Raw genomic sequence first — 27028 nt, 5'->3', positions numbered from 1 at the left:
ATATTTGAGAAGGTAACATCTAAGATAGGAAGTATTAGGTGTTTTGTCATCTGGAGCTGGAGCACAGACTGGTGAAAAGGTTCATTTGGGGAAATGCAGATAGTGACAATTTACAGAGATAAAGCTGAAGTGATAACCATCAGGATGCCTCCAGGGTAAAGTTCCAAAATCCTTAGTTTAGTAAGATATACCAACAGATGTTTGCCAACTAGCTCCTAAGTTTCACCTCTTGTCCCTCCAGCTCTCCTATCTGTGGCTAGATTCAAGCAACTGCAATTTTCTAACAGCATCAATGTTGTTACACACCTTAACCTTACCCATTCTTTGTGCTTTGTCTTTTGCTAGGAATGCTCTTCTTTCTTCAAAACTCAGCTCAACTGCCACTTTCCCAGAAAAGCTTTCTTTGTTCCATCAGATTAATCTAGGAGCCCCTTCCTGGCTGAACTCCATTTGTGGTTCCTTTATACCTCGTTGAACTTGTCTCCCTTCTAAAGTCTATGCGATGTCAACCAGGCTTCTTCAACTTTGCCTCTCCATCTTCTTTGGTACTAGATACTCGTGTCTGTTTCGTTACTGAGTAAGGAAAATAGATCTCATCTTCCATTATGCCCCGGGCCCAACATTCGAAAATCCCAAGGACTCATTTTGCAGACTACAGACCAAGATTCATAGACTAGTAGTACTTAAACTTTAGGTCAGATAATTAAAACTTGTTAGTTACCCATTGTTTGGTATTACTGTGTCCCCGGCTGGCCAAACCGGGTCCAAAGCCCACGGTTTGCACCAAGGTATTTCAAGTACTTCCCTGTTAAGCGCTGTCTGAGCCCAACGTATAGCAAGGCCCAAAGCAAATAACGGGTGTATAAGGGCCAAAGAGCTCTTCTTCCAAATTCGCAGTTTGGTGAATTAGGAGGCCTTGGACTGTGTGACAAAAGGAGCAAGATTCAAGGCCTGCTAGATTGCGCTGGGGCCCAGGCCCGCCTTGCTCAGCATTTCGTGCTCCGCGGTTTCCCAGACCTCAAAGCTAAGAGATAAGCCGGTTAGAGACGCCGAGACGAATCAGGTGCCGGCGGGGAGGAGGGAGATGCGGCACGGCTTTGTTCTCAGGTTCCCGTTCGACACACAGCCCCTGCCCGGGGCCCTGTTCCCGAGTCTTCAGAGCCCTCAGGCGGCCGCGGCCGCACAGATTTGGGAATCCCGAGTTGGCCCAGAACTGCAGTGGTCGGGGCAACCCCAACTCTCGCCCGATACTCCCTCACTCCGGGGCCCAGTGGGTGGAGGTAGGGACTCCAGAAAGTTCCACAAGCGCCAGGAACCCAGGCTTGCGCCCACCCCCACAAGGCCCTTCGGCACAGCCCAAGAGCCCCCGCGCCGTTGCCCAGACAACCGCGGGGCGAGGCAGCGGCAGGAGGGGTGGGACTTCCGGTGGGTGACGCGCCTGGGCTCGGCTACAAAAGACGACGGCTGCGGCGCGCCGGGCGGAACTTTCCAGAACGCTCGGTGAGAGGCGGAGGAGCGGTGGCTGCCCCAGCTGCGCACAGCAAGGCGCTCCTTTCCACTCTCCAACACCGGCCTCGGCCCGCTCACCGGTGAGTTTCAGCCCTCGCGCTTCCCCTCGTCTCGAGGCCGGCGCCATTGGCGGCGCCGGGAGGCCGGATGGAGCCGGGGTCGGGAGGCGGTTGGCTCCGCGTGGGCGGGAGGGTTGTCGGTTCCTGTATCCACGATTTCGCTTCTGGAGGGCTGGTAGGGGTGCCCTGGCAACCCTCGCCGGCGCGCAGCGACTGGCCCGAGACCTTTCCTGGAGCTTCCCCCACGTCCCGAGTAGCCTGGGGTCTCCAAGGACCTGCCGTCTCCGGCTTTCCCTCTGCCTGCGCTCGCTGGTGGGGGGGGGGGGTGCGGGGGGAACAGATGGTGGGCGACCCTACGCGCACGCGCAGAAGGAGCCGTGGGGCGAGGGGCTGCGGGAGGAGCCGGGCGGAGGCTGCGGCTTTCGCTTCTCTGGTCACTTCTCTTTGTTGAGGGCTGGGCTTCTTTCACCCCTTCGATCCTGGGTGGGAGAGTGAAAGGAAGGAAACCCTAAAGTTTGGTGCCAAGTGCAGGGGAAACCGCAACAACATGTAAACTACGCCTGCTTGTGAGGGCGAGAGGCGTTCGGCGGTCGAAGCAAAGGAGCTGTAGGTCCTGTGATTGAGAAACAGCCTCCGGATTGAGGGAGAGGGGCGCTTGCTTTCTGGAGCTGGTGGGGTTAGTGTCATAAAGCACACTCCCCACCTTGTGCCCATACGTGTTTTCTAGGAAGTGTATGGTTCTTCAGATTTACTAAAGGTAATGTTAGTGGACTGAGCCTAATAGTGCTCCTTTACTGCCCCCTGCAGTTGTTGGGGAAGGGAAACGGGAAGAATCCAGACAATGGTCACAGAAGTGTGGAGGTTTTCATATGGGAGAAGGGGAAACAGCTGCTATAGGAGGCTTTTGAATTATTCCTTGGTAATTATGAGCTTGTATGAAGTCTGTTAGCATTTACGGCTGAACTATCAAACGAATTGTAACCTTCTCTGAAATTTAGAGAAGGCAATCCTCTTAAAATCAAATTTGTCGGAGAATATATTTCTTTGCCTAAACTCTGATTTTACTGATTAAAACTACCAGTTGAAAGTCGGTTAAAATGGAATTTTCTTATTCCAGGCTGTAGAAAATGGTGAAAGAAACCACTTACTATGATGTTTTGGGGGTTAAACCCAATGCCACCCACGAAGAATTGAAAAAGGCCTATAGGAAACTGGCCTTGAAGTACCACCCTGATAAGAATCCAAATGAAGGAGAGAAGGCAAGTAGTATACCTACCTATCCATTAATGTAGCTGAGTAGCTCTTGCCAGGTGCTTGGTATTTCCATTACAGCATGAAATTGAGTATGTAATATAGTGGCTGTGCTTTGTAACACTTAAGGTTTTTGAGTGTAATTTACCCCCTTTCTCACAGTTTAAACAGATTTCTCAAGCTTACGAAGTGCTCTCTGATGCAAAGAAAAGGGAATTATATGACAAAGGAGGAGAACAGGCAATTAAAGAAGGTGGAGCAGGTGGCGGTTTTGGCTCCCCTATGGATATCTTTGATATGTTTTTTGGAGGAGGGGGAAGGATGCAGAGAGAAAGAAGAGGTAAGAATAACAGTCCCCGTGTAGCAAATTAAAGTTAGCCCCTGATCAGAGCAAATTGTTGATAATTTACCTATTTTAAATGCTTGTTTACATGGTAGCATAATGTTGCTGACTGTAAACTGCCACCTTGATTCATGGTATAGTTACTTTGTTTTGATGAAACTAAAAATAGCTAAGCCAATGAAGTGCTAACCAGTGCTTCTGTAGCTCTTGGGGTACATGTGACTTGAGTGAGGTAATTAAGGATTAAAGGAATGAAGTATAGGAACACAATTTCCAAACCCATTTTGCAGATCTTCTTTGACCCTCAACCCTCATACCCCCTCCCCTTAGCTCCAGTGGGAGGTACAGTGGCCTTTTTCAGTCAAAAGTGAATTTAGTTCAGAATTCTAGATTTTTGTCAAAGTCATATATAGCCAGGCATCAGGTCTGAATTGGAGCACAGGTTAATTCTTCCAAATAGTGTGTTGTTTGTTCTTGCTTTAATTTTATTATATCGAGATATGTACTCTTAACATTTAACAGAAATGTGGTTTCCAGGCTGTAGAAATATTGCTCATAGGAGTACAATGTTTTGGTCAGTTAATGCTTACTTTGTTCCCAGTATAGTTGATACAAACAAGGACTCATGGATAGAGCCTATTTTAGGAGGAATGGGCAAACTGTTAGTTTCTTTTTGAGCTTTTTTGAATTCAGAAAGACTGGAAATTGTTTATTCAGATTTTCTTAAAAGGGAAGGGCTATGTTTTATTTATTTTTAAGGAATTTACCTTTAAAACAATTCCCAATCAGAATCAGACTCCTGTGTGGCTTAGATCATTTTTTAAAGTGAGATTTTGGAAAATATTTGCTTAGATTTCAGAAGCTTTATTCCTTTTCTGTACCCTAAACTCTATAAAGTAAGAAGAGCACCTTTTAGCATGGCAGAACCAACTACATGGAGCTTTGATACAGAACGTAAAGGTGGATCTAGGAGCAGAAGGATATAGTTAATGGTACTTCACTTTTCATTGGGAGCTAAAAATGTTCTTTAGGCATGTTACACAGATAGGAGTTTGAAAAGTGAAACTTAGGCGTGAGGCAATATTTCATAGTGGGTAAAGTCCTTGTGGAAGAATCACTAGGTAGGAACTTATTAACTATTGGCAGGTGACTACATTTGTATAGCCTCTGTCTTTATCTCCACCTTCCACTTCCCCTTCTGGGATGAGACAAGCCACTCCTTTGTAGCCACTTGCCACATCAAATTTAGATTACTTCAAACAAAAATAAAAATTAAGTTACTTAGTTTGCAATAGCCATACTTATGTGCTAAAAAGTCATGTGTGACTGCTGGCTACTGTGTTGAATAGCACAAGATACAAAACATCTCCATCACTGCAGAAAGTTCTACTGGACAACACTATGGTAAAGAATGAGAAATCTAGCCTTTGAACGGTTAGTGCTGGCCCAGCAGTAATTGTGCTGCTCCTACTTCAGGAAGAAATAGGAATTGATAATTCTTCCGTGGAGACTGAGTAAATACATTAGCTTCTCTGGCTAAACTTGATTAGTTGTTGGAACTTGGTGTGCTGAGTTTTTGGGTGATGTAATTGGTCATGTTGCTCAATACCATAGTAGATGAAAGATACAAAGAATATATTAGGACAGAACAACAGTTTGGTTAGTTTATTGTGACATGTGTGTATTTAAATAACACTGTTTTTCTCAAGAAGTGATTTTGCGGTTTGTTTTTGATTGCCATAAATGTGGGATGGCCACAACTAAATTCTTATAGATTACTTAATCTAACCCAGTTTTCCTCATTTGAGATTATATTATAAATTGAGGATCATATGTATACCCTGTGGGGCTCATCTTTCATTATCCTTTATTTTTATAGTGCAGTTGAACACAAGATGCAGCTTCTTAGATTTTTAATGACCAGTATTTTGTTGTAGGTAAAAATGTTGTGCATCAACTCTCAGTAACCCTGGAAGATTTATATAATGGTGCAACGAGAAAACTGGCTCTGCAAAAGAATGTGATTTGTGACAAATGTGAAGGTATGTCTTAATAGTTGCAATACAGCTGAAAACAGGACTGAAGCCAGAAAATGGGAATGAAGCCTTTCTGGGTATATAAAACTGAAAATACTGCACTACCTTAATCTTGGAGAGTGCAAGTATGAAAATCACCTAAATGTACCACCAAGAGAAATACTAGCAAAATAATAGCACTTTTATGTGTGTACTTTGAATGCAGGTGGGATTGATCTAATTTGGTGTCCTTTTTTCCCCAACATTGTTTAGAGATGAGTACTTCCTATATTCTCTAGAACTTAAGAGGCATTCCAGTGGCTTCACAATCTGTAATATGATTCATGTAGTGTCTTCTTTTTGGATACTCAGTTGTCAAATTATTGGCTATGAACTTGTTCATTTTTTTAAAATAAATCCAAGTTATTTGTTGGAAATACAGTGTTTTCTAAAGAGAATAAGCTCTTTAAAATGTTCTCATCTATAGATGAAGTAGTCTTTAGAATTGTACTTCGAGAACACATGTTTGAAGTCCAGAATTCTGAAATGACTTCCTGGGAAAATAGTCAAGATGTTTATAGTTAACTGAAGCTGATTGTAGCTATATTTTTATCAAATGAAAGGCTGAATTGTAGATTCTTAAAGCAGCCTTCCCTCAGACCTTGAAAAAAATATTAACGAAGTATAGTGTTTAGGGGCTATCTGATTAAAACATTCATCACTGTGTCCAATACTTGATTCAAGCATAATTTCTTTTTAAACTACTTAGGCCGAGGTGGTAAGAAAGGAGCAGTAGAGTGCTGTCCCAATTGCCGAGGTACTGGAATGCAAATAAGAATTCATCAGATAGGACCTGGAATGGTTCAGCAAATTCAGTCTGTATGCATGGAATGCCAGGGCCATGGGGAGAGGATCAGCCCTAAAGATAGATGTAAAAGCTGCAATGGAAGGAAGATAGTTCGAGAGAAGAAAATTCTAGAAGTTCACATTGACAAAGGTGAGTTCTGAGCCACTTTTTATTCTGGACTCTCGAGTGCTATGACAAATTGATTAACATTTTTATAGTTAAGACCATCCTAACAGGTTAGTTCCTTAGGAACTACTGGGTAGGGAATGGGTGTACTTTGACCTATAACTTATTTGTGAGAACTTAGATTATGAATACTACTTTCTAAAGGTTTTTACAGATTATGTAAACATACAGGTCAGTTTCTGCCTCTTGGGCTTTGGGTTATAACTTAAAATTTTCTTTTCATATCATTAGGATTTGCTTTTATTTTGCCAATTCCTTAATTCTGTCAATTTATAAAAAAATGTTTTAAAATGTATTACAGCAGTACATATTCACTGTAGAAACTGTAGAAATGTATGTAACCCCCAGAATAAATTCTGCTACTCTGAAATAATCAACATCATTATCTTCTTCAGACTTTGTTATTTTAAGATAAGACTAGTATGTACTGATAGGGAACTGACCTGGTGCGGACATCTTATCGATATATACATCTACATTAACGTAAGCCCCTGCAACAGTATCCTACCATGTGAGTCATGGTACTCCTCCTCCTCCATTTTTCTCCCTCGTAATCGGCACATGTTTAGTAGGGTTTGAATTTTCCCCCACCTGGTAAGACCCCCCTCTTGCTATCAACAGTATGTACTCAGGAGGGCATTAGTTGCAAGTGAAGCCGTTTATAAATACTGTACTTGCCCATGCTCTTCACATCAGTGAAACTACCAGCAAAACTTAACTGAGTTAAATTGCTTCATTACTGTAGCGAGACAGTTACTTGGCCTCGTGAATGATTAAAGATTGACTGTTTGGTTTTGTCAGTGTGTAATAGTGGTATTTTTGGTGTAAGTCCTTATCTTTTTAGAGGTACTTACTGAAGTATTTGAATTAATTGATATGTATGGATTTTAATGGAAATATATGGAGGGAATGCAGATAGAGGTGTATAATACATGAAACACTAGTCATGAGCTGATAATTATTAGATGTATATTGACGGATATATAGGGATTCATTGTACTGTTGGCTGCTTGGTATGGGTTTAATACTTTCCATAATAGAAAGTGAAACAAAAGTTGCTCTTGTTGGGTCATCCCAGTGGTCATTGCTTCTGGAAATCCAGAGCTACTGCTTCGGTATAATGATCTGCAAAACATCTGTTTAAAGAGATGCTAGTTAAGTAAGCCCTTAGTGAGCTAAAACATGTGGGCCAGAGGTAAGAGGGAGGAAATCTCAGTATGAATATGTTGGCCTAGAAATATTTGCCTGATTGGGAAAACTTCCCTGTATTTTTGACACTAAACACATGGTCTTAAAGTGTCTAGCCATAATTTTTTTTAAAGAGAACTAAACGTCATTCAAAAGGATTATGGTTTTTGGAAATTTTTAGGTTTTATGCATTGCTGTATATAAATATTGCTAATACCTGAGGGAAGAAAGTCTGATTTATGCTTCTATTAGATGTAATACAAATAATTTGACTAAGATTTTTTAAATGATGAAATAGTTAAAACATTTATGGTTATGATGTTTGCCAGTCATTGATTTGGTGCCCACATAGAAATTTTTATTTAGTCCTCATATGAGCCCTGATGGAGAGGTAGGTCCCTGTGGGAAAGTTGATGCTTAGGAAGGTTATGCAACTTGCTTCCCCAGGGTAATCCAGCCTAGTAGTAAATAGCAGCTCTGAGATTTGAAGCCTGACTTGTTTGCCTCTGGAATTCGTTCTCCACTACGATAGCTTTCTTCAGTAAGAAACTGGTCTGATCCTAAGCATGTGGGCATTTTTGGTCAGTTCTGTAAAACTTGATTCCACAAACGCTTGAACATTTTTTTTCATGCATACACAAACATGCGTCTGAGTTTCTTTATAGGTTGAGATTCTAAACTTAGATGTTAAGAGTATAAAATTAGTCTTTTGTTTTTAGGTATGAAAGATGGCCAGAAGATAACATTCCATGGTGAAGGAGACCAAGAACCAGGACTGGAGCCAGGAGATATTATCATTGTTTTAGATCAGAAGGACCATGCTGTTTTTACTCGGTAAAAACTTTTATCAAATACTCTAAAACTAACATCTTGCATATCTGGGGTTTGGGGGATTTTTCTTTAATTTAAATGAGCTTTTCATTATTTTGGGAACACATTTCCTGGAAATAGCCTAGAAGAGTATACCAGGAGAGTTAGGTTATGTGTAACATTTTTCATAAAAGATTGTTAATCATTAATGTTTCTATATTAAAAGATGCTAAAAACAAAAGTAATCAGCTTTTGTCTAAATTTAGGTAAATTACTGCCTAATTTGGGTTTTGAAGGATATACTTCAATTTGGAGATGTTTTGTAAGAGTATAAAAAGATGGATTAGGCAAAACTTTGCCACCAGTTTTTGTATAAGCAGTTAATTGTGAAATAAGTGCCCTAAAGCTTTCATGAATTTCTTCAATCCTGAGTTCATAAGTTGGGTTGCTTTTAATTTTACGTATCTCGAATCATCTCTAAAAAATGTTGATTGAGGTCTACTGTTAGAAAATACTTAATTCTGTGTTTATGATGAACCTAGAGTGAAGCACAAGAAAGATTGGTTAATTTTAAAACACTGGACTGAAATAGGGTTCCAGTGAGTTTGTTGGGAATGACGTCTAAAGGAATAGGTTTTCATTGAATACTGTCTTAACAATAATAGGAAATGTTACAAAATATCTTACTAATATGAATTGGAAAGTCAAGTCAAGCATGAGGAGGAAGTGGGCTGTTACTGAATATAAAAGATTGTATTCATGGAAGATTGTGTTCATAATGTGCCAGGCACTGCATTACTTCATGTAATCAGTAAATTCTTACTATCCCTTGAAATTGGCCATATCCCCGTTACTTAGTTTTATAGACCTGAATAATCCAGGACCTAGCCTGAGGTGTGTTCCACTTAAATGGCTTTGTCCTCTCTCCTTTATGTATGTTTGCTTTCTTTTAGCCTCATTATTGGAAGGGTGGTTTTTTTTCCCCCCAGTCAGAAACTAGATTTAAAATTAGGTAATGAAACAATTCAGGGATGGTAAGTGGCAGAGGTTGCTGCCTAGAACGTGTGGAAGGATTCTGAAGCCTTCTCCAGGAAACTGCTGGCAGGTTCCATATGTTTGTTGTTTGCAGTTCTCAGCTCTGTTTTTAGAACGGAAGGGAAAGGGCGTCTTTTGAAAGATACCCTTTGTTTTTGTTTTAGTTTATGTTTTGTTAGAATTGCCTGCTTTGGTACTTGTAATCATTGGTGCTTTGAAAAATCTAAGTATATGCCATATTTATATTGTACAGACGAGGAGAAGATCTTTTCATGTGTATGGACATACAGCTGGTTGAGGCATTGTGTGGCTTCCAAAAGCCAATATCTACTCTTGACAACCGAACCATAGTCATCACTTCTCATCCAGGTATGGTAACTAGATAAACTTCTCTTTCTATTCTAGTATTCTCATTGTCTGCTGGTAGCTTGTACAGTCACTGAGAAAAGTAGTATTTAAGTTTCTCAGTACATATCCAACCTTGAGCTGCGCTGAAATTGTGCATTCTTGGCTCTTTTGTAAGCCCCTAGAAAATCCATAAACAAGACCCAGATCCTTTAACATTAATTTACCTTTATCATTGAGCTCTAGGACATCCTCTGTTCTTTTCCCCGTCTCATAAAAGTGTGACTATATTTTAAAGACTTTGGCTTCGATGTTTTTAGGTCAGATTGTCAAGCATGGAGATATCAAGTGTGTGCTAAATGAAGGCATGCCAATTTATCGTAGACCATATGAAAAGGGTCGCCTAATCATTGAATTTAAGGTAAGCTATAAAGTACTCTAGGAATGTTTGAGAATGATTCTGAATGGCCAGAAGCAACAAATTTATATCCTCCCTTGTCCAGACCTAGTATTCCTTTCATATTGAGAATTCTTCAAGTTGTGATTGACTTACTTGCATCATTGGCAATTCAAAGATTGGCAGAGGAGGGGTGTGTGGCAAGTGGGTATATTACTAATGAAAGGCTAAAACTAGAATATTAAAGTTCAGCAGAAGTGCAGTAGCTAGTATGGGTTTTGGGCAAAATACTGCAATGACTGTTAATAGAATGGTTCTTGGAACAACCCAGTCATTTCCCTCAATTTTAAATTGGCGTCGGACGTACAAATTTAACATTTTATTAAAACATTTTTGGGTAAGGGGCTCCCTTTTTGAGTAAGAGTAGCTTTGTTTAAATTACCCATTAGAAGGGATTAGAATGCATTTTAGGATGAGTTCTCCCATTAAAAATTATTTGCTGAATAGAACTATGTTCATTATAGTGCAGGTTACTAGGGTCATTTTTTTTTAATGTGCCTTGAGCTCCAGCTCAGAATACTAGGTGACATATGCCTTTTTAGAACTTGTGTTCTAACCTGGAATTGGCAGATTTACCAAAAGATAATGTGGTTGTGTGTGTTTTTCTGGGGGAAAATGGGTCAATGGTAATTTGTCTAAGGAGCTCCAAGGATGAAGTAACTTAACTCAATTGGGCTTAAAGTAGAAATTTCTTTTTATAGGTAAACTTTCCTGAGAATGGCTTTCTCTCCCCCGATAAACTCTCTTTGCTGGAAAAACTCCTACCTGAGAGGAAGGAAGTAGAAGAGACTGATGAAATGGACCAGGTAGAACTAGTGGACTTTGATCCAAATCAGGAAAGACGGCGCCATTACAATGGAGAAGCATATGAGGATGATGAACATCATCCTCGGGGAGGTGTTCAGTGTCAGACCTCTTAATGGGGCCAGTGAGCACACTCACCACTGGTATTTTATTTGCAGTAGTGAATGAGTGAAGGACTATCATCATCATATGCTCACTACTTGCTATTGTTTTTGTTTTAATATTCAACTATAGTAGTGTTTTAAAAGTTAAATGAAGAATAAACTCGAATATAAAAGCTCTGACTTTGCCCTGTATGTATGATGACTTTAGTGTGCAAGATAAGTTCAATACCTGTAAAAACTTCCTTAAAAAAGTTTCCCCTAGCATTTGTTAGGTCATACCTTGTAATTCATTTCAGCTGTGTACATGGACTAGCTTAGACTGAAATGCTAGGTGTATGTATTGACTTCAGTGTATGACCCTTATTGTTAAGCTATGAAGTTAAAACTGTATTTAACTGGCAATCGGACAACTTAATTTGTAGAGAAGTGTTGGTCTGTATAGTTGTATTAAGTGGGATTCATTGTGATGCCTCCGCATTTATTCTATTGCCTTAGTTGTTACTTGAAGATGGCATGCTATATGATTTAATTTAGCCTGTGGTATCAGTGATAGAAATGATACCTTTCTAAAAAGGGGTTTATCATGACATGCTGCTTCTTGAGGGCTTGCATTTGTAGAATTGCATTCCCTTCTGCTGTGCCATCTTTTAATATAGATAACTATCGGTCCTGGTTATTTTTTTCCCTTCTCTTTGGACCACGATAAGCCTCAAAGTAGTGACTTCTGGAGCAGGGTAACTTAGAAATTAGAGTGATGAAACCATTACATGGAGAAGTACTTTGTATGTATGAGATAAGGTGTTCTGCAGTATGTTACAGGCTTACTTCAAACCATTTAACTTATGCTCCAGAGTAACTGTAATTTAATGTTGGTAGTATAGCAAATTATGACAAATAGCTTTAATTGTATGTTTAAGTCATTTGTTCACAAGCTTAAATCTGGATATCAGAATTTAAGCAATTCTTGAAATGTATGGATGTCTCCTTAATACACTGATTACAAAGCATGTCCAGTGTGTCACCAGCAGGCTTTTTTTTCCCAGCTTAAAATACTGGCTTTTCAGTAAGGTAGGTAATTTTTCATTTAACTAGTTAAAATGAGTAATACAAACAATACTATTTAGCCATAGTTTAATGTTTTAATACTAAACAAGGGTGGGGAGTGAAAATGGAGGGGTGAGTAAGAGCGAAAAAGGAAGGGGGGGGGGCTTAAAAATCTTGACAAACACTGGAGTGCGAGAGAATATGAGAACTTTTTGCTTACTTATCCTGCTCTGGTTCTGTATCTCCCATAATCAGGAGGTGTTTATTTCTAACCCGGAAGTAACCCACAACTTAAGTTCTCCTCAGAACACTTGAGTTTAAAAAGGAGAGACAAACTTCCTATAAAGTGCAAATTTCCCAAACCTTCAGTATTTCTTGTCATAGTAACATTCTTAATTGATAGCCTCTCTCTCTTGTGTTTCTTGAGTTATCTTCTTTTAGTCTGTGGCCAGACAGCTACCCCTCGTATTTGGATATGAAGGTGTTCGGGAAAGGAAAACAAATATTCAAAATAATAGTTGACAAATTTTAGTTTTTATTGAATTTATTTATATTACAGATTCTAAAAAGTTCTATAAGCCTGTATTGTAATGCATTTAAAAAACATTTTGAAAACTACAAAAATCCTTACATGAGGCTTTCCGTATTACCAGTCATGAGAGAAATACAGTGAAACTTACAGTGATATATATACCAGTTCACACCTTCAATCCAAAATGAATTGGTGAGCATATAAAATGGTGCAGTTTCTGTGGAAAACTTCAGCAGCTCTTCAAAAAGCCAAACATGGAATTTACCATATGACCCTGTAATACCATTCCTTGATTCAGATAAATGTGTGCCTATGTTTATTGTATCCTTATTCATAATAGCCAAAGGGGAAACAACTCATGTGTCCAACAGGTGGGTAAACAAAATGTGTTACATATGTATGTGATAGAAAACGACTTCCATGTATGAAATACTTAAGCAAATTCATAGAGGCAGAGATTACCAAGGGCTGGGAGGAAGAGGAATGGAAAGTTAGCGTGTGCTTAATTGTTTGTTTGGGGTGGTTAAAGTTTTGAAAATACAGTGATGGTTTGCACAACATAGTTTTTAATAATCATTAATGCTACTTAATTATACACTTAAAAATGGTTGAGCATGCTTTACTTTTGTTTCACTACAGTTAAAAACTTAAAATAGAAACCACTAGAAGAAAAAATAGTTACAACCTGGAGAGGCAGAAACTGACAAGTTTGTAGTCTGTAAAAACTAAAAAACAAATAATGCCTGTTTGGAATTCTAGCCAGGGTTGTTATAGAAATACAAGTGCATCCATGTAAGTGTAGTTCCTGGCCCCCACCACTAACGCTTTGTTATGCTTCCCCTGTCCATTCATACTTGCAGAGTGTAAGAATAGAAGCTGATTATGTCCCACAAGGGCCCTTGTGGAAGATGGTGGCACATCTTTTGTGAAATGAGAGATCTTTCTCCACCTTTAGTACTGGCTCTCAACCTTGGGCTACAATTGGAGTTAACCTGGGAAGCTTAAACATGACTTGTGTCTCACTCTCCAGGAGTTTTGGTGTAGTTGAGCAGGGTGTAGCCTAAGCAACAGGATGGTTACATACAGTCAAGGTTCTATACCACCACCATGGGGACATGGTTATATTTATCACCTAGAACAGTAATGCCACTGTTAAAATGGCTGGAGACGGTCAAATAATGGCAGGCCTTGCTATTGCCAAGTTTGTTTCAGGCCAAGGGAGCCTCCCAGCCTAGACATATACCATGTATGATAATTTCCTGTCTTCTGAAATAATGTGTGAAGATGAAGCACGTGCTCTGAAAGCACGCTAAATGAAAAATGCTACCATGCTAGAGCAACACAGGTGTGCTCTGAAGGGTTTCTGAAATTTTGTACCTCTGCCACCTATCTGGTTATCTCAGCAACCTTTGAGGACTGACAGAACAAGAATTAAAACACCCAACTTGTGAATGAAAATGCCCTCTATGTCTACAGGTTCTCAAATGTGAGCATGCTTGCTGAGCCTCACTGCTGCTCTTTCTGATTATGTAGGTCTAGGGTAGGACCTGAGAAATCTGCCTCTCAAACAAGTTACCAGGTTAACACTCAGAACCACAGCTCTGTCTGTCCTAAGTGAAAAATGACAGCAAAGACTGGAATCCAGGTTCTTGTAATTCAGTATTCTTTCTATTCATCTCACTGCCTGTGTTCAGTTTAGATAAGTTATTAACAGAATGTGGAGAAATAGTCCATGGATTCTTTGCCCAAACCTCAAGACTGAGAAGAAACTGACAGCATCTAGATTGGAAAAGAGTAAAGAAAGTGAGCTTTGGAATCCGACCTGGTTTTCAGTTCCAGGAGCAAGGTATGGAACCTCTGGAAACCTGTTTCCTAATGTGTATTACGGGAATCAGAATAGGCTGCTGCTCTTAAAGTGGTTCTGAGAATTAAGGCTGCTTACATAGTAAGGAGCGTCTTGATAAATGCTATTAATGGTAGTAATGCAAGTTGAAAAATAAATTCCTGGAGAAGATACTGAATTGTACCTGAGATGTTATTTTTTAATAATATGCTGTGAGGTATTAGGTGGTGGTGTTCTAGAGTCATTAATTCAACAGGTGAGTGGGGGAACAATTCATGGAGTTAACTTTAATGCCACGTATTTTGAGTTTCAAGTCCTGGAGAAGAGTATCGAGAGTATCAGTTAAATAGGTGGGCTGCAGCACAGCAGCTCCTTGAGAACCAACAGAAAATGGCCATTGATGGCTATCCAGCTGCTATCCACTCCATTAGCCTCTGTCAATTTGTACACTGAACAGCAGCCCAGTGGCTCCAGTAGATGCCTCCAGCCAGCCAGCCACTTCCTGCCAGGGGTGAGACCCCAGGTGCCCATCCCATTCTCACAGTTCCTTGCTGCTTAGCCCAGGGGCATACGGACCCCTTGGGTTAGTGTGGCATGCCCTTCAGCTCCTGATGCTCCTTTTATGGTTAATCCCTCCAAGGAAGCCTTTCCTAACCCAGTAGGTCTAGATAATGCCCCTCCCATTATCCAAAAAAAAAAAAAAACCCCTGATTTTCTCTTAACCCCAATAACCTTAATCCTGTTAACCTGCTTTTTCTCCCCTATCCTCTGACAGAAACTGGTCTTTTAAGCCATCCTCAACATTAGGTGCAGGAGTAGAGGTGTCTGATAAAAATTCCTAGGAGGTGCTGACTAGATTCTTGCTCTCCATGAGCCTTGGCACAAAATATGCATCTCGTAATTGCCAGTTTGAGGCCATAGGCTAAATCAAAACTCCCAATTTTGTAAAGGAACTTTTTTCTAACTTTTTCCTAAGGTTTTTGTTTTGTTTAGTATAAGCTATTTTTTTTTTACCTTAAGTGAAAGCTTCTTTGGGGAGGAACAGGATATGTTCACATAGAGTTGTGGCTATTGTTCACCTCTCAGAACGGCAGCAAATGACATCCCGTGGAAAAGCTGCAGGTTTTGTGGCAAAGGGACAAAAGTTTTGGGAATATGAGTGGGAAAGAAGGAATTCATAGTGCTGTTAAGAATTATTCAGCAAATACTGAGCAGTACCATGTGCTAGGTATAGCTGATCCCCAATACATGATGAGGCTGTGTTTTAAGGGACCATCGTAAGACTGCAAAATCTTCCCCACTAATTTTGTACCTAGTAATTGGGAAAATTAAAAGGAGACATAAAGGCCTACACAGATAAGCCCTAACTTTCTTGAAATGGGTACCTAGCACAGTACCTTCACACATCAACACAGGCACTCCATACATCTTTGGTTGAATGGTTGAAACAGAAAAGAGCCACATACAAAATATTTTCAAGGGTTTTGTTGGCTTAATTTTTTTCCTTTAACTGGTAATGATGCACATAGCAAAAAAGACTTCGCTAAATTTCAGGTGCTTTTCTAATTTTTCAGAACAGCATATTTTCAATGCCAAACCTTCCTTTAAAAACAAAGAGGATACTCAAAATGGAATTCTCATAGTGGATCCTACAACTAGTTCTGTCTATGAGATGGAGAGGATATTCTCTGGACTCAACACACGAGCAGGCACAGCTAAGAAAAAGGAGTGCACGGGTGAAGGCAATGAAATAAAGATGCTATTCAACACATGACCTTTTTACATTCAGTCATTCTACCCAAGAGTTGACTTCCTGCTGTACTTAAGATTCAGGGATAATAATGTGCCTCTAAGTAAACATAACTAGACGAGTACTTACATTTAAGAACAAAACCTCCAGAAAGGTGTAAAGTTTATTAACATCTTAAAAAAATGGAACAGCTACTGTATTTGGGATAGTTAATAAGTTTTACTGTAGAAGGCCCATTTTAATCAGCATTTCAAATAATCAAAGGAGTACAGTTTTTTCCTAGAAATACCAGTATCTCACCCTACAGGTAAAAGATACTGAGAACATTAAGTGACTGCCCCAATTAGGAACAGATAAGCAAATACCTTACATATTTTAAAAAAGGGTAACCACTACATGAATTTTCACAAAATTACTCTTGTGCCTAATTCAGACAATCTGCTTAGGAAAGCTGGCCTTTAAAAAAAAAAGCGTGGGGGGCAGCACATGAATATGTCTCCATTTAAGTACATGCTCTCAGGGTAGTTAAAGAGAAAAGTTAAATTTAGGGCTTCCAGAGTTTTAGGAGTCCATCTTCACTGTAAGTAGCAATCAAGTTCTGATGAGGGTGATGTGCAATACCAATTACATCCTTCTCATGAACCTGGAATACGTAAAGCACACGGTTAGGGCATATAGGTAAGTCTATAACAAAACCAGCCTGAAGAAGCTTCCAGAGCTGAGTGGAAAGAAGAGTGAAGCTTCTACCTCTCACCAAAGGATTCAAGCCTAAGGTAGCCCCAGAAAGGGCTAAACAAACAGAAACCAAAAAAGAGGCTATATACACTTGAGCACTACAGCTGGTCCTAGGCCAAGACAGTCTCTGAGACCAAACAATTCCTTCAACTCTGGGAACTCAGTATTTTCTGAGTTGGAAAACCACATTGTTATGTTCACATCTTCAATCTGTACTGGAGGCTTCACAGGGCAGGTATACCAAAAGTTCACTTGAACAATTTGAGGTGAGATTATTCTCTAACAGAGGTATGTGTGTAATTTTTCATACATTAGCCAGACCACTCCTTCCTGGACCACAGATGACTACATTTTCCCTGCCACCCCCACACCCCTTGCATTTGGGCTGTGGGCACGTGACTGAATTCTAACCAAAAATGAATGAGGAACAGATTAATAAAAACCACTTCCAGACGTGGGTCTTTAAAAACATCCAATATACCCCTCCAGTTATCATTTCTCCTAAGATCTCAGAGGCCACGTATTCCAAACGGCGCATCTTAAAGACAGAGGAAGATGATGCAACTTCTATCACACTGTGACATGAGAGAAACTTTCATTGTGCTAGGCCACTGAGATTTGAAGATTGTTACAGCAGTTGCCATTAATTACTCATACTACTGACTTACACCACAGAGCTGCTTAAAATATCATAATTGGTTTGATAGGATAATACGTAAATAATTTACCTTTAAAAGGACATGGGAGAGGACTAGCTATATCTGCCACTCTCCAATTGCTCTGGGGAAGGTCTGACTAATCTAGCTGGCTTGTTCCCTTCTTTTCTGCTTTCCATCCTATCCACTTGAAGCTGAGGGCTCACTAAAGGATACAAGAGATAATTCCATACAGTTACTATGGGCCCTATATTTAGTGATTAATTTTTTAATTTTTTTATACCAGGGTTCACACTGATAGCAGGCTGGAAAGGTTTACTTCAGAGTTCAGAAAGACAAGCATTAACCTAATTTCTGTAGATGGCCTTAAATCAGTAATACTTACTGTCAAAGTTCTCTCCAGTTTGCCAGTGACTGTGCTGAAACAGTAGAGCACAAAGTCCTCCCCTACACAGTAGATCCATTCCCCACGGGGAGAAAGGGCACAGCAAACAAAGTCACCACCTTCTCTCTTTCCAGAGCTGAAGCTTCTGACAATCTAGATCATAACACAACACCCAAGGTAAAATAAAACATGGATTAGCAACAGTTCTACTGCAGCAGTTTAAACCGACATCTCTTTTATTTTGTACTTTGGTTTACTGTCATTTATAACTAGATTACCAATTCCATTCACCGTGTGCTAGATCCTCTGGCCTGGGCAATATTCAAAGGATAAGCTATCTGAAGTCAGTGGCAGAATTTTACAATTCAGATGTCCCAAGTCACCAATCCTGCTCTTTAATAGTCTACTGGGCCATTTTACCCAGAAGCAAAATGATTATCACACAATTTCCTAAATCAACATATACCAGTTCTCAGTGCTCTGTGGACCCATGCTTCCGTTTCCTTTTTCTAACAGAATGGGATGCCCTCCCCATTCATGATAGAAATCTGTCTCCAGGACTTGCTCTAGTTATATATACCATTAAAATAATCATAAATCAAGTTGAGAAAACCGATCTCAAAAGGTTATGTATGATTCCATTTACTATTCTCAAAATGAAAAATTATAATGGAAGAGATCAGTGGTTGCCAGGGGCTCTGACTGCGAGGGAAGGGTTTAACTATAAAAGTGTAGCACGGGGGAGTTTCTTTGGGGGTGATGAACAGTTCTGTATCTTGACTGTGGCCGTTACGTAAGTCAACACATAAGATGAAAGTGGTGGTTACATAAAACAACACGAGATGAAATTTCACAGAACTATTCATGTCCTACCTCAAAAATGAATGCATGTTAAAAACCAGTGAAATCTAAATCAGGATTGTATTTGGATTAATAATACTGTACCGATGTCAATTTCCTGGCTTTGATAATTGTATAATGGTTATATAATGATAACATCATCATTGGGGGATGCAGGGGAAAAGAATACAGGAACTCTGATCTGTTTTTGCAACTTCTTTTTGGCCCCCCCCTTTTTTTTTTAATGTTTTATTTATTTTCTAGTGGGGGTAATTAGATTTACTTATTTTTTAGATGCAAGATACTGGGGATTGAATCCAGGGCCTCATGCATGCTAGGCACGCACTCTACCACTGAGCTATACCCTCCCCCTGTTTTTGCAACGTCTTTTGTGAATCTAAAAACAAATTTATTTTTAAGTTTTTAAAAAGCAAACAGAAAACTAGAAGTGGGCAGCTATGACTATTATGCAATGTCCCAGCAGATACTACAGACCAGCCATCCCAACCATGGAATCCAAAGTACCAGTTTATCATTTATAGGGACTCAAACAATGGAGAGAGAGATCCATTCATCAGCCCGTGGGTCTTCTCCATGCTCAGCAGGATCACCAAGTGCCCAGGCCAACATTTCAGCAGCATCACAACACATTCTCAAGGCTTGAGACCTCAACCTTGTTCCTGTGTCCCTGGTGCTAAAAAGTGAGGTTCTGATTGCAAATACACATCGTGAAGACACTGTTGCTCTTCTCCTACTGGAGTTCCACCTCAGATCATATGGTAGCTAGGAGACGTCCCAAGCTGGTAAGGCACACACTGTTTCTCTCCTACACAGGGATTATTACATCTTAAAATTTTCAGTGAGGTTTTCTGAAGGAGGCCTAAAGACAGTCTCATTTATCCAAAGGATGCAAAGAGCATAATCACCCTGGGGAAAGGAGATAACTTCTGAGATGCCGAAGAGATGTTTTGTTGATGTAGAATTTAAATATGTGTCTGGAAAACAAATACAGTGTATATGGTTTTCGGAGTGGTGAACCCGTACTTGGTTACTGAAGTGTGAGGACCAAGACATGCTGATTTGGGAACGGCCCCAGGGCTTGAACAAAGGCACTTTTCTGAGCACTCACCTGTCCCTGCATGTTCATGATCACCACTGTGTTTGATCTGTTGCAAACCACAAAGTGCTCTGGGTTTTTAGGAAGCAAGATCACACTGTTGACAGTGATGTCTGTCCCTGCAGTGCTGCCCAAGGATTTAAAGGTATTTGAACATTCTGTGGTCTTCATGTTCCAAATCTACAATACAAAAATTTAAGGCATAAACATTGGGGGGGGGGGGCATTTAACAATTTCTAAAGTTTTAGAGTTGAAAAGTAAGTTACTAAAATTAAAAAAGAAAAAAAACTTCAGGAAAAAAAAGCTTCTTATAGTCCAAACACCTGGCATTGCACCATATTACATAAGAACTCCCGTATTTCCTGATTAATTGGTATAAATAAAATAAAAGTCAAAAAGCTAAATAATAAAACACTTACACTACTACTGTCATAAACAACCAAAACGCTACCTTATCTGGCCACCAAAATCAAGTGAGGGTTTGTTTTGTTTTGTTTTTTTCAGATTGCTCAGGACCCTATCCTGAGATTCAGATTTAGTAGGTCTGGGGTGAGACATAGGTTTGTGCATTTTTAAAAGCTCCACAAATGATTCTCACGTACAATATATACGTGTACTAACCACTAACAGAAGTCATAATGTTAACAAACACACACACACGAGGATCCATGAAGTAGAAGCTACTCTTGGCCACCTATATTACCTCCCCAGTTCAACATCTCTTCTGCTAATAGTTCTCCACCCTAATGCTTTTCACTTTGCCCCTCTGAGCCATTATGAACTGAAGGGGTTAAACCAGACATCATAGTTACTGAAATCTGAGATGTGCTTAGAGACGGGATGGACCAAATATTGCCTGGCATTGTCTAGACACCATTCAGTGAGGTGTAACCTCAAAGGCATGGACTACTGTGCTTCTGTGCCTTCAACAAAGCCCATCACAAATGTTGAATAAATATCTATAAACAGCAAATCATTGCCCCACTAGTGCCAGTATTTATTTTCTTAATAAATACTGTATCATTTGCCCCAATCTCCTCTCCAAAGCCCAGCTGCCTAGAAGAAAAATTAACATTTCTTTCAGGGATCAAGAGTTCTAAGGCTAGATTCTAGAGTTTTCTGTCCAAAAGGTCAGTGAGATGCTTTACGCCATTCATTGCAGAGCTAAAGGAAAAGACCACAAAACAGAGAGGCCTACACAATCCACCCCAATGGCATTTTACAGGTGGTGAGGCCCACAAACATAGCATAAAGGGCAAATCCCATGACTAAACCACTAACAGCTCTGTTATTTCCCCTGTCCATCCTGAGAAAGAGTATATCTCGTACCTTCAGGTTTCTGGTTCAATTTCCCAAGCCAGAACAAGCCATCTGAGAAGGCGGTCTGACTATTAGAGATCTGTGTTAGACTGTTTAGGTCTTCTGCCAGAGAGCCCTCACTTACATAAGGCAACTTAAAAGCAGGTCCAGAACATAAATGGAGTCTCTTAAAGATCTCCAGCAATTTTCTATTTGGATTTCCCATCTTTTCTAGGAAATGAGGCCCTCTCAAAATAATTACATCTCTTAAGGTACTAAAGATCCATTACTTTCAGCTGAGAGCTGAAGGCAATAAGTATCTGAGCAAGGACTTAGTTCTACTCTACACCCCTCCTGTTCTTCCGTAAATGCTGTTAGAAAGGCCCTAAATGTGGGGGCCAGGGGTGTGGTGAGGCTGTGCAATAAAAGAGACCTATTTATTCAACCACTGAGCCCTTTGTGAATTTGAGTGTGGATCATATTTATGGCAAGATAGAATTTAACCACTGTAAATGGAGTCACATTTAGAACTCCACATCTCTCCTCTTTTCCTACACATGACAGACTCTATAGGTCTGATTTTGTAGGTTTGAGATTTGAGGTCCCTAGGTCACTAGGAACTGCCCACAGAATATTACTACTGTCATAGACTCACCTCAGTTATGGCTAAAATGCGAGTAAAGAGTTTTACCCACCACAATTATAACCACCACTGGAAACTACTCAAAAGGCAAAAACGGAATAGACACCTCAAATTAAACCAGTAGCAAATACTTAACCTTTACAGTGCCGTCGGAGGATGCACTAATAATATAATGTCCATCTTGTGTGAATGTTGCTTCATTAACGAAGGAGGAATGGCCACGAAATTCCTTCAGGGTTTTTCCAGATTTTAAACCATGAATTCTATCACAAATAAAAGCAAATTAAAAGAACAATTAATATTCTACATTTTATGGTTGGGAACAAGTGTTGAAAGCATTTTAGATGAATTATAGAAGCTCATGTTATAGTAACTGAAGAAAGAAAGCTATGCAATTATGTATGAAGTATTATTTTCATGTCAAACAAACAAAACCAAAACAAGTTTTGCACAGAGTGGAAGAAAATACGCCAATAATACCACAATTCTGTTCAGCAAAAAACTTCTAGGTCTCAGCTGGGTCCCAGGAATCTGTATTTGTCACATGCCCTCTAAGGTGACTCTGTTGCAGATGGGTCCATAGACCACACTTTGAACATGAAACACTACTAAACCCCCTTTCTAATCTCTCTTCAGGGTAAAGACCCAAATGGACAGAACAAAAGCACTGTTATCAGCTGTACTTATGGGAAATGAGATCTCACTTACCCTCACTGTTCATCTAAGAACATCCTGGTGAAAACATAAGGAATCATTAGTCCTCCCTCTGGGGCTTCATCATATCAAACCCAAATGAGGGCAGTTTGGGGATTCTTACTTACCGAATTGTCTGGTCAAAAGAGGCACTAAGGATCTGACTGCTATCCTTAGAAAAGCTTAGACAGGTGACACCTTTACTGTGTGCCCTTTCAAATCTCCTTAAACACTGTCCACTCTGAATCTTCCATACCTTTAAAGAAAAAAAAAAAGAATAGTGAAAACTTACAGTGTCCAACACACTACCCTACAGAGCCAAGCAAGAAGCAACACTCACTAATGTAATAAAAACAGTATTAAAAATGCATGCTGATAGCTGAATGTGGTATGTCTGGTCCACACAGTACAATGATAACTTGAATCCTTTGAAATTTAAATCTCTTTCCTTTTAAGTTATTAAAACAAAAATTTAGACTCTTAAGTTCACTTAGCAGAGACCACTTCTGTATTTTACCTAACCCAGGGCATTTTACCAGCAATTAAATACAAGGCACAGCTAATCAGCTGCTAATCACTTGCAGACCATTCCACCCCCTAAAAAACCCAAACACAACACACCATGTAAGGTGAGCTATGGTGGCAGAGCAGAAAGGGCCAAGCAGATCTGGACAGAAGTCCCAGATACATCACCAACTCTGTGACTTTAAACAAATTATTGGACCTCCCTAGGCAGAGTTATTAGGCTTAAATAAGAAAACATAAAGTGACTGGCATCAAGCTGACGCTCAATAAAGAGTAGCTGTTATTAAGCTAAAAAGCATATGTAGAAGGGGCTTCAAGATGGTGAAAAAGAAGGATGCAGAGCTCACCTCCTCCCACAAACACATCAAAAATACATCCACATGTGGAACAATCTTCACAGAATATCTACTGAATTCTGGCAGAAGATCTTATGCTAGCAAAGTTACAAGAGGAATCTCCATGTTACTGGGCAGGACAAAAAAAAGAGAAAAAGAAAAATAATTGGGATGGGACCTGCACCCCAGGGAGGGAGCTGTGAAAGAGTAAAGGTTCCCTCACCCTGGGAAACCCCTTCACCAGCAGGGAGATCAGCCGGAACAGAAAGGGAGCTTCAGAGGCTCAGAAAGCACAGCAGCAGCTTCACAACAGGCAGCATAGAGAGAAACCAGCACAGGAGATCTAGGCCATCTCGCTGCGCTCCTCAACCCGGACACCAGCCTGCTGGTGTAGGCAGGAGCTGGTACTGAAACTCAAGCTTCAGAGAACAGATCCAGGGAAAGAATTGGGGTTGGCTGTGTGGAGACAGCCGGAAGGGGCTAGAATGGGTACAGGCTGAAACTGGGAGTGTGTGCAAATGAGTCGGGTCTGCCATAAAACCCCCCACTGTTAGCATGCTGAAGGGAGGAGCCGGACCCTGCTGTAGCGGTCTCCTTCTCGGCTTGCTCTCTAGGCCAGGGGTGGCTCTGCCTCTGGGAGCTCTGGTAGGGCTGGCAGATGGCCCCCAGGCAGAGGCAGGGCTGAGATCTGAGCCCATTCCCAGGGGCCAGCAACTTCCAGGGGGAGCTGAGGTCTGAGCCCTGTCCCAGGTGGTTTTGGCAGATTTGTGCTAACGATGTGTTTGTGGGCTTGATGCTTGCAAGAAATTCAAGTGAAGGGCTGCTGAGCAGCTAGGGCAGGCCCAGCATTAATAGCAAGCATACACCTGGTGGCAGGGCTGGGGTCCTGGCTGACCCTGAGCCCACTGCAGATCCAGGTGGGATATTATGGCAGGTCTGAGTGCCTGACTTCAATGGATCTGCCCTGGTGGTTTTGTTGAACAGTGCATGAGCGACACCAGGGCACGCTGCCTGCATCCCCACCGCTGAATCAGGGCCGAGGGAAGTGCCAACAACCCTGTACTTTGTGAGTCCACACACGGGTAACAGGCAACATCACAGAGGGCACTTCCTAGCAGACATCCCCTGCAGAGGAATACTCAGTGGCTCTTCTCCCAGCAGAAGCACTCCAGCCCCACCTACCACACACAGCAGCTCAGAGAGGAATCTGGGGGCTGTGACAACCACAGAGCAAAGAGGAGGCCCTAATCAACATCCAGTGCAGGCTCTGGTCACCACAACACCAATCACACCCCCTATAAGGGGATAACAGCCAACACACATGAAGGAAAGATGTGGCAGCCATCCACACTAAAAACAGCCCTCTCATCAAAAATATTAGACACACACAGACTACACAAGGACACTCCCACATAAAAACAGTCCTTCAAGATGTCAGTAGATAACTGTTACCCCTAAATTGAGTCAGACAAGTAAGTAAAATGAAGAAGCAGAGGAACCACTCCCAATTAAAAGAACAAGAGAAACCCCCTGAAAAAACAATGAAATAGACCTCTCCAGACTACCAGAACTTAAGTTCAAAAAGGAGGTAATAAAAATACTGATGGAATTAAGGAAGGCAAATGACTGTTAAAAGGAACTAGAAACTATAAAGGGGAGCCAATTAAAATCAGAAAATTCAATTGCTGCAAAATGAAAGCAGAGCTAAAAGCAATAAATAGCAGACTGAATAATGCAAAAAAACCAGTAAGTGATCTGGAAGACAGAATAATGGAATCCACCAAATGAGAACAGCACATAGAAAAACAAATGGAAAAAACTAAAATGAAGCAATAGAAGAAACCTATGGGAGAATATAAAGCGTGCCAATCTATGCATAACAGGGATCCTCTAAGGAGAAGAAAGAGAAAAGCGGATTGAAAATGTACTGAAGAAATAATTGAACAGACTAATCACTAGAAGTAAAATACAATCTGTAGTAGTAGTAGTAGTAGTAGTAGTAGCAGTAGTAGTAATAATAAAAACTCCCTGCAAACAAAAGTCCAAAACTGGTTGGATTCACTGGGGAATTCTACAAAACGCACAAACAACTTATACCAATCCTTCTCAAACTCTTCCAAAAGACTAAAGAGGAGGGAACACTCCCAAACTCATTCCACGAAGCCACCCACCATCACCCTGATACCAAAACCAGACAAAGAAACTACCAAAAAAGAAAATTACAGGCCAATATCTTTGATGAGCATAGGTGAAAAATTCTCAACAAGATGTTAGCAAATCAAATCCAACAATACATAAACAAGATCATACACTGCAATTAAGTTGGATTCATCCCAGGTACATAAAGATTGTTCAACACACACAAATCAATCAGAGTGATACACATCAACAAAAGAAAGGACAAAAAGCCACATGATCATCTCAACAGATGTAGAAAAAGCATTTAATAAAACTCAACATCTATTCATGATAAAAACTCTTATACAGAGGGAACATATCTCAACATAATAAAAGCTATTTATGACAAATCCACAGCCAACATAATACTGAACGGTGAAAAGCTGAAAGCCTTCCCACTAAAATCTGGAACAAGACAAGAATGCCCACTCTCACCACTTCCATTCAACGCAGTATTGGAAGTCCTAGCCACAGTAATCAGACAAGCAAAAGAAATAAAAAGGATCCAAGTTGGAAGGGAAGACGTAAAACTGTAACTTATGTAAATGACATGATACTATACATAGAAAACCCTCAAGACTCCACACAAAAACTACTAGAGCTGATAAACGAATTCAGCAAGGTAGCACAATACAAGATTAACATACAGAAATTTCTTGCATTTCTTTACACTAAGAATGAAATATCAGAAAAGTAAAGTAAAAATACAATCCCTTACTTAGGAATAAATCTGACCAACGAGGTGAAAGACTTATATGCAGAGAACTATAAAACATTGATTAAGGAAATTGAAGATGATTTAAAAAAATGGAAATATATCCCATGCTCTTGGATTAGAAGAATATTGTTAAAGTGGTCATACTACCCAAAGCAATCTACAGATTTAATATGGTCCCTATCAAATTACCTGAACATTTTTTATATAATTAGAATAAATAATCCTAAAATTTGTATGGAATCACAGAAGAACCAGAAGTGCCAAAGCAATACTGAAGAAAAAGAATAAAGCTGGAGGAATAGCCCTCCCAAACATCAGACTGATGTCTGAAGCTACAGTAATCAAAACAAAGCTACAGTAATCAAAACAGCATGGTACTGGCATAAAGATATATAGATCAATGCGAGAACAGAGAGCCAGAGATAAATCCACACACCTATGGTCAATTGATCTTCAACAAACGAGGCAAGAAGATACAATGGAGAAAAGACAGTCTCTTCAGCAAGTGGTGCTGGGAAAGCTGGACAGCCACACATAAATCAATGAAGTTGAAACACTCCATACCATACACAAAATAAATTAAAAATGGTTTAAAGACTTAAATATAAGACAAGACACCATAAATCTAGAATAGACCACAGGCAAGGTATTCTCTGGCATAATAAATTGTAGCAGTGTTTTTCTAGGTCAGTCAGCCAAGGCAATAGAAATAAAAGCAAAAATTAACAAATGGGACCTAATTAAACTTAAAAGCTTTTCCACAGCAAAGGAAACCATAAACG

General features: G+C 40.2%; 2 protein-coding genes across 3 annotated transcripts in view; one reads left to right on the top strand and one right to left on the bottom strand.

The window, feature by feature from the left end:
- The first annotated feature begins 1432 nt into the window (after positions 1–1432).
- On the top strand, positions 1433–11130 carry DNAJA1 (DnaJ heat shock protein family (Hsp40) member A1). Of its 2 annotated transcripts, none has more exons than XM_010967368.3 (9): positions 1433–1589; positions 2686–2827; positions 2982–3159; positions 5100–5204; positions 5947–6174; positions 8118–8232; positions 9497–9612; positions 9909–10009; positions 10747–11130. In XM_010967368.3, the coding sequence occupies exons 2-9, from the start codon at positions 2696–2698 to the stop codon at positions 10963–10965; spliced, it is 1194 nt and encodes a 397-aa protein (XP_010965670.1). In that variant the 5' UTR covers positions 1433–1589; positions 2686–2695; the 3' UTR covers positions 10966–11130. The 2 variants fall into 2 exon arrangements, with proteins under 2 accessions (XP_010965670.1, XP_045360570.1); XM_045504614.2 differs by lacking the exon at positions 1433–1589 and adding an exon at positions 2391–2487.
- Positions 11131–16267: 5137 nt separating this feature from the next.
- SMU1 (SMU1 DNA replication regulator and spliceosomal factor) overlaps positions 16268–27028 on the bottom strand; it is a 28198-nt gene continuing 17437 nt past the window's right edge. The window contains exons 8-12 of the mRNA XM_010967369.3: positions 22619–22746; positions 21934–22060; positions 19868–20035; positions 17899–18051; positions 16268–16765 (exon numbers count right to left, since the gene is read on the bottom strand). Coding sequence (XP_010965671.1) covers positions 16667–16765; positions 17899–18051; positions 19868–20035; positions 21934–22060; positions 22619–22746 — 675 coding nt within the window. The 3' untranslated portion in view covers positions 16268–16666. The remainder of the gene's footprint in view (positions 16766–17898; positions 18052–19867; positions 20036–21933; positions 22061–22618; positions 22747–27028) is intronic.

The sequence above is a fragment of the Camelus bactrianus genome, chromosome 4 (genome assembly GCF_048773025.1).
Source record: "Camelus bactrianus isolate YW-2024 breed Bactrian camel chromosome 4, ASM4877302v1, whole genome shotgun sequence".
NCBI classification, from domain to species: domain Eukaryota; kingdom Metazoa; phylum Chordata; class Mammalia; order Artiodactyla; family Camelidae; genus Camelus; species Camelus bactrianus.
Note: the sequence above shows the minus strand (reverse complement) of the source record. Positions and strands in the feature narration are given on the sequence as shown.